This window comes from Diplotaxodon limnothrissa, linkage group LG1 (genome assembly GCF_057381915.1).
Source record: "Diplotaxodon limnothrissa isolate DT_005_m linkage group LG1, D_limnothrissa_male_GT1.1, whole genome shotgun sequence".
Taxonomy (NCBI): Eukaryota; Metazoa; Chordata; class Actinopteri; order Cichliformes; family Cichlidae; genus Diplotaxodon; species Diplotaxodon limnothrissa.
This window is the reverse complement of record NC_140596.1, coordinates 3,486,357-3,493,426: the sequence shown is the minus strand read 5'-3', so window position 1 is coordinate 3,493,426 and position 7,070 is coordinate 3,486,357. Positions and strand designations below refer to the sequence as shown.

At 43.6% G+C, this 7,070-nt stretch overlaps 1 protein-coding gene across 1 annotated transcript in view; it reads right to left on the bottom strand.

Moving 5' to 3' along the window:
- Window positions 1–1,831: 1,831 nt before the first annotated feature.
- The window catches only part of fhod1 (formin homology 2 domain containing 1), a 50,533-nt gene continuing 45,294 nt past the window's right edge, over window positions 1,832–7,070 (bottom strand). Inside the window, exons 26-28 of the mRNA XM_085358208.1 lie at window positions 6,659–6,836; window positions 5,730–5,906; window positions 1,832–4,237 (exon numbers count right to left, since the gene is read on the bottom strand). Coding sequence (XP_085214334.1) covers window positions 4,152–4,237; window positions 5,730–5,906; window positions 6,659–6,836 — 441 coding nt within the window. The 3' untranslated portion in view covers window positions 1,832–4,151. The remainder of the gene's footprint in view (window positions 4,238–5,729; window positions 5,907–6,658; window positions 6,837–7,070) is intronic.

Sequence of the window (7,070 nt, the reverse complement as noted above, 5' to 3'; positions counted from 1 at the left end):
GTACCGATCGGCTATGACGTCACACATCAATACTGCTCGGCGTGACGTCAGATTTTCAGTTCATTGACATGTTTGAACTTTGCAAACATCTGGTGATTGTAACTGCTCCTTCTTTGAGAGGATTACTGAGGAGGAGCCATGTTTCTGGAGAAACATGGTGAAGGGGCAGAGCCAGCTTTGGGGGGGGGGGGAAACACTGAATGAGAAGACATGAGGTCACATCTGGGTCATTCTCCAGCAGAAGGAAAAACTATATGAAGATTTAATAAATGTATGAACAGATGTGATCATCTTGTAAAACCAGAACATGAACAAGTTAAACTACAGTCCTCACCCAAAACAGCACAGTGTAAAGCAGGCTCATGATTAAATGACAGCCTCCTGAAACAGACTGTATATAGAAGATGGGAGTGATAATCGTGTCAACTCGCTGGTCAGTAAAGTCCAAGGAGTAGATGCGACTCGGGCACACTGCTATGGAGGACCACAAGAGCCGCACACATGGAAATAAAGAATTCTGTGCTTAAATAAATTGTACAATAAATTATGCATTTGTAAATTCACTATTTACAGAATTCTTTATTTCCATGTGTGTGGCTCTTGTGGTCGTCCATACGCCGCACCCTGCATAGCAGGAGCTTTTTCACAATGAGGCCGCCACAACCTGAGGCACTAATTAAAGCAGAGAACGAGAGTGTTCACCCGAGCCGTAGCTAAAAGCCTGGACCCGAGCTGGAAGGGAAAGACTCTCGCCCCATTTAAAAGAAAACAAAAAGCAGTGGTCAGTCTGAGAAAATAAGTAGAATTTTATCATTTTTCCATTTCACACAATACAGTGGAAATACACAAAACCTCCACACAGAGCAGGGATGTCAAACTCGTTTTACATCACGGGCCTGGTTTGGGCTTTAAATGGCCCAGACCAGTGAAGCTTCTCTGTCTGGGAATGCAAAGAAGTTTAACTGCACATTTAATTCCCGCGATATCTTAATATAAGGAAGAAAAAAAAGAAAAGAAATGCATACCACTCAGTTTTGCTACAAGATAAAGAAATCTGTCAGCACGAGTCTTTGGGCTTAAAAGTAAAATTACAGAAAAGTTTCTGGGAGCTCACCGAAACCTGTTAATGATTGTCGATGAAATATTTTGTAGTATTGTAGTAAACCCCCCAAACAAACAGACTGTAAAACCTGCAAAATATAGTTCAAAACCCAAAGTTTATGTCCTTCTTCAGTCTTTGCTGGGCCGATTCTGCCCCCCGGGCTTTATGTTTCACACCACTGAAGTAGAGATTGAAGAGGGGTGGAGATTAAAAAATACTTTGAACTTTCAGACGTTTTCATACCAGGAACAGAAACCAATCAATCGCGGCTGATACAAGAGAAAACATTTTATTCATTACAACCATGAAACTTGGGTTAGACCATACACACATCAGGAAAGTGTTTAATGAGGTTTTAAATCACCAGATTAAAGAATCTGTTTCCCCTCAGGCTTCTTTTTGTAACCTCAGTTTCTTTAACACACAAGCTTTGGCTGTCCATCTTCTATCTACAGTCTTTGGTTTGCAGCTTCATATTGCTGCATTGTTGAATGCGTCATTCCAGCGTGCTGAAAACCCACAGAGGCTGCTGTAAGTGTTGGAGAGCAGCTGTTTAGCATGCAGAGTGGAAAAGGAAGGCGTTGCTTTAATCTGTGGGAAATGAAGGGTGTGGAGCCACTGCAGGTGTAGTGGGTGGATGTCCAGTGGAAGAATATAACATGAGGCACGAGGAACGTGACAATATTGTTGTGTGGAGTGAATGAACAGACTGCAAACACGTCTCTCTTCTTAAAAATCTTTATTAATTATACAAGCGACACATTCAACCATCCATTTAATATTTTTATAAAATGTTCGTCTTGCTCTTTAAGTTAAAACAAAGTCGTCATCTGTTTGTGAATGAAAAAAAAAATATGTGAAGAAGCTTTTCACACAAACTGACCTGAAGTCAGCCGCAGAAAGAAACCATAAAAACACCTCAGAGTGCCAAAAACACCAAGACCGACGCACACTGTTAGTCCCTGTAATCACACACACACACACACACACACACACACACACATATGTTTGTACCACGTAAGTGATTTTAGGTTTTAATCCAACTTTTTTTTTTAACATGTGTGATTAAAATTTTCCAAACTGAGCATTAATCGGTTTGAAGACCACGCCTCCACGAGGGCCCGAGTCCGTGTGACCACGCCTTCCAGTCCGTGCCATGTGTTTTGACCTGATTAGCCCACGTTCACCTTGAATTTAAATAAAACTATACAACTGTCAAGTTTTTAAACAGACCACCTTTGTGCTGTTTGTGACGCTGCAACAGCAAACTCTGCAAACTCTTCAACTCTGTGCAGGTCGGAGTGCAATTCAGCTTCAGGATGACAAATCTAACAAGAATCTGACCTTTTATTTGCAACGTATTCCTCAGATAATCCTCAGAACAGCCACTAAATGGACCCTGCTGTTTGATAATTATGTCAGCTGAGCTTTCTATGAAGTACATTTGCCTCCAAATCCATCAAACACACTTTCACTTACTTAGGAAAACAGGTTTAAAATTGTAATTTTATTATGATATTTTCTAAAGTCTCACAGTCTCCGGGTTTAAAGTTAAAACAGACCAGTTAATGAGCTAAACGTGAGGATATTTCACACACTTCAATAAGTTAAATATATTCACCAGCCTGTCGTTTCTATTGAATTTTAAAGTTTACCCTCTGAGGGAGGAAACTCGCAGCCATTTCTGCTGAACTCTCAGACTCTTCCTGATCCTTCGCTGACAGTTTTTGGCTGTGAAATAAAGAATTTGAGGCCATCCAGTAACGAACCTTTAACAGAAGAGTCCATCCTGTGGAATACGACAGTAAAAATAAAGCTTAGCTTTGCATAAAAACTGGACATGCAGAGAACTGGAGCCTGGATCACCTGACAGCAGCGGTAAAGCCCACCAATTAAAAATGTTTTATGTGCCGGATGACTTCTTTCCCTCGATTTCATTTTTGAGGACGGGCGTTTGGACGTGGCCAGTAAAACTAACTCTGACTGCTCCCATGCCAGTTTCACTCATGATGTCATGTTCAGACTCAAGCGCATCATCTCACTGGTCTCTCTGGCATTAAATCTGCATCCACCTTTGCAGACGTGCTCCGAAACTACACACTGTTGTGGCTCCCTTATTATATACTTTTTAAACTTAAATTTAGGAAAAGTTCATATTAAGAACAGCTGTGAAATTTTATTCCCAGTTTATAATTTAAGGAGCGAAACTGTTCCTTCACATCGCTGATGGTCTGTTTACACGCGCTCTAAAGATTATGGTAACACTCCAGTCCAGCAGGTGGCGGTAACGCAGAAGACTGAACAACAAAAATGAGCAGGTACAAGCGACGCGTGTCGGAGAGGCCATGCTCGACTTAAAGCAAACACACAGACTATAAACTGGGGACTTCCCAAAGTTATCTTAAAGTCAGTGAAAATGTAACAAAATACCAAAAGTTTCAATTTAAACTAATCACCAAAAAAACCCAGAAACAACTTTCAAAACAACAAACCGCCGGCCTTCTAAAACAGCCGGGGTGGCGTGCCCGAGCGTGCCACGTGTTCAAAACCCAGAAACTGTTTTGAGATCTCGATGAGCTCGAGCCGAGAGTCAGACAGGAAGAGACACACAGACAGTGACACTTCAGAGCCAGCGGCGATTCAAGTTAAAACAAACATGGGAGCAGTTCGAGAGGTCGAAGGCTTTGCTGTGCTTCTGCTCGCATTTCATTTATCCGACTCTCACACTTTCAGTTCTGGACGGACACCTGACAACGACACCTTAAACTCATTTCTCAGTAAGACCGCAGCTCTGCGTCCAGATTTCCTCGTGAGCATCTAAATGTTTCAAAGCTGCAGGAAACCAGTAAAAATCTGTCACGCGGGAAAAATTCTTCTCACAACTATTTCTACAGCAAAGTGTCTGAACAGCTGCGGCAGATGTGCCGGTGGAGGAGTCTCCAAATGCAGAGCGCACGTCTCCCGACGTCTGCTGGAGCCGCTCAGCTGGTCTGGGTTCAGTCTCTGTAATCAATAGTTCGCCGATTTATCGATCAGCTGCAGTCGCAGCTCAGACTCTGTCTCCTGCCGTCTTGTTGTTGAGTCCCAGAGCCTGAACCACGTCCACACTGAGGCCGCTCTTCAGAGTCCTCCTCACTGAAACACACAGAAACAACGTCAGCATTACAGGAAGCTGGGGCTCAACTTTCTTCTTCATTGATTTTGATTCTTTTCACAAAACTCTTCAGAAAATCTTCAGCCCAAAAATAAAAAGTTTAAAATATCTCCTGCCTACGTCTTAGAACAGACCAAAGAGGAGGCTCGGGTGGACCAGCGACTCCCAGCTTCTGCCTGATAACAACTATTTTACTTGGAAGAAGAAAAAAAACCAGCCATTTATCTGCTCCTAGAAGAGAACGCTTCAGGAACTCGTTCCTACAGGTCTTCATAACACGTCTTTCTGTGCTATTCCACACATATTTCTCTATTATACCATCTTTCAGCCTTTTTCTCAGATTTATAGCGTAAATGTACTAATTACTCATGTAATCTGCACTAGTTTCTTGCACAGTGTCAGTTTTAGTCATGCAAATGTAAATAATCATCATCATCATCATCTCCTCGAATCTGAGAAGCCAGAAGCTGCAGATTTGTGCGTCTTTTGCTTTAAAACACCTCGTGAAGGTCAAACACTCCAAAAATGTTCCAATCAAAGATTGCAGTTTATCGCACTGCCGCCAAGTTACTTAGAAATGAGTCTGCAGCCTGCGAGCAGCAGTTCATCGTGTCCTGCGCTCAGCAGTAGGATGATGATGATTATCTGCTGCTGTGGACAGATTTACTGAGGAAGTGCAAACAGTGATATGAAGCTGCACAGATATCAGCTTGTTTTGGACACACAGCTGCTGTTGTGTCTCCACGCAGTCTGAACCAGACTGAAGCTCAGAGGACTCGACCTTCAGCAGGACGGGTCCCTAAACCTTAAATAACACAGCAGGGGAACGTGAGGGGCAGCCGCTTCCCCTCGCTCAGGTTTCGCTTTTCAGGTCGTCCTTTGGAAAGCAGCGTTGCGTTCGTCAGTTTAAACTGTGAGTGGAAAAAAGTGACTAAAGTAAAACAAAAAGAAGCTTTGAAGAATTCTCAAAAGCAAAAATTTAAACATGAGTGAAACAGTCTTCAGCTGTGTTTGACCAAAATCATAAAATTCACTAAAATTAAATAAACAAATACATAAACGTGAAAGATTTAAAAAAGAAAAAAAAGAAATGTGGTTTTTCTTCCGGGTGCCCCTCAGCAGGCTTCTGAAAGTTAGCCAGTTAGAAGAAAGCACGTATGGAGGGCGGAGCTTAAAGAGACAGGCGCTCATTTCAGACAGATGATGAACTACATGAGACTCATTTAAATGAAAAATGCTGATTTTAAGCTAATAGACTGCTTTTGCAGAAATGCACCCTGGGAGTTGAAGTCACATAAAGCCTCGACTACACTCTGTTAGGGACGGCTGGAGACCCGAAGGCTCAGCAAAGCCAACACAGCCTAAATGCTCCGCCCACAAGTCTGCAAGGTCACAAAAAATTAGGCACGTCCTCGCACTCACCATCTGATGACGTCACAGGGAATCAATATTAAGAAGTAAATTCATACTCACGGGACTTCCTATTCAGTCGGGACCGCTTGCGGTTCTTGGGGCTGGACGATCTGCCGGAGGGATTCTGGGTAACAGACTTGACGAGTCGGTCCATGATCTCATCTGTGGCGTCGTCCTGGGAGCTCGTCTCGTCTTCTTTGGCTAAAGACATCTTGGGCGGCTCCACCCGGCCGAGACCTGAGGACCAGAACCGGAACATTAGCCACGAGCAGGAACGCGATAAGGAGCAGGGCGAGGGCGCCTGGGTGTTCCCATCCCCAGCTGCTCGAACTGGTTCAGAGTTTAGTAGTATTTATCCCAATTTTCTAACTTTCGGCTTAATTTCAGTGTGACGCAGCATCTGCCAGACTCACTAGACGTCCGAATATTTAACAGTAAAAACGAAATTAATTCAGAGCGTGCCGAAACAATCGCTCATTACGTTAGTTTATAAATGGAGTCATTATGTTGATGGAAATGTTCGGAAAAGAAAACTTTTTTTCATTTTAACCAACCAGAGTAACTCTGAATGAGCCCTGAAGGACGTTTCTACAGCGTCCGGTGGAGCGGCGCCGGCCGCTGATGGCTCTACTCAGATTTAAGCAAAAGAAAATGATTTCACTTTTTTCTCTGCAGCTCCAGCAGAGGTGAAAATATTCAATTTTTCATGCTTTCCAATAAAAAAGAAAAAGCTGATTTAGCGTGTCTGAGTTCAAATCACGACGCAGTCACATTTTTCTGCGTCCTCACTCCGATGACATCAAAATGTGGGGAATGTCGTGCTGCAGACCGGATCTCTATGTCTGATTTTACTGGTTGAACGCTCATTTCTAGCAAAAGCAGCACGAGCCTGACGGCCTTAAAGTTAAACTGATGCCGGAGGTGAACGTGGCGCTGACAGTCAGTTATTGTGGGAGTCGTGTGGAGGTGAAGAAAGCTGCTGGTCTTACTGCGGACGGCTCGGGAGCGCCTCAGGCCTCTCTGATCACAGTTCAGGGTGCTGCTGTGACTGATCAGCAGGTTCTTCATGTTCTCATGCTCCTCCTCCTGATCTTGGTCTGCCTCCGCTGCCATAGAAACGGGGGACGGGCTGTCCGGACGTGACACCGCCCCTGAAAACTTCTCCGTCTGAGGACGGGAGAAAGAGGATAAGCCCACTTTAGAATATAATATCTGTAAACAGTGATTTAATCTCTAGATTGTAAATGTTTTCTTTTATTCCTCTCTGTTCAACAGTGAATTCTGGTGGCATCCTCTAAGGATCGAAGAAGCGTCACAAACTGCAGTTCCTCGAGTGGCCACTGGAGGCATACTCCAAAAGTGAGTCACTCCCCATAGACTTCCATGTTAAAATATCCAACT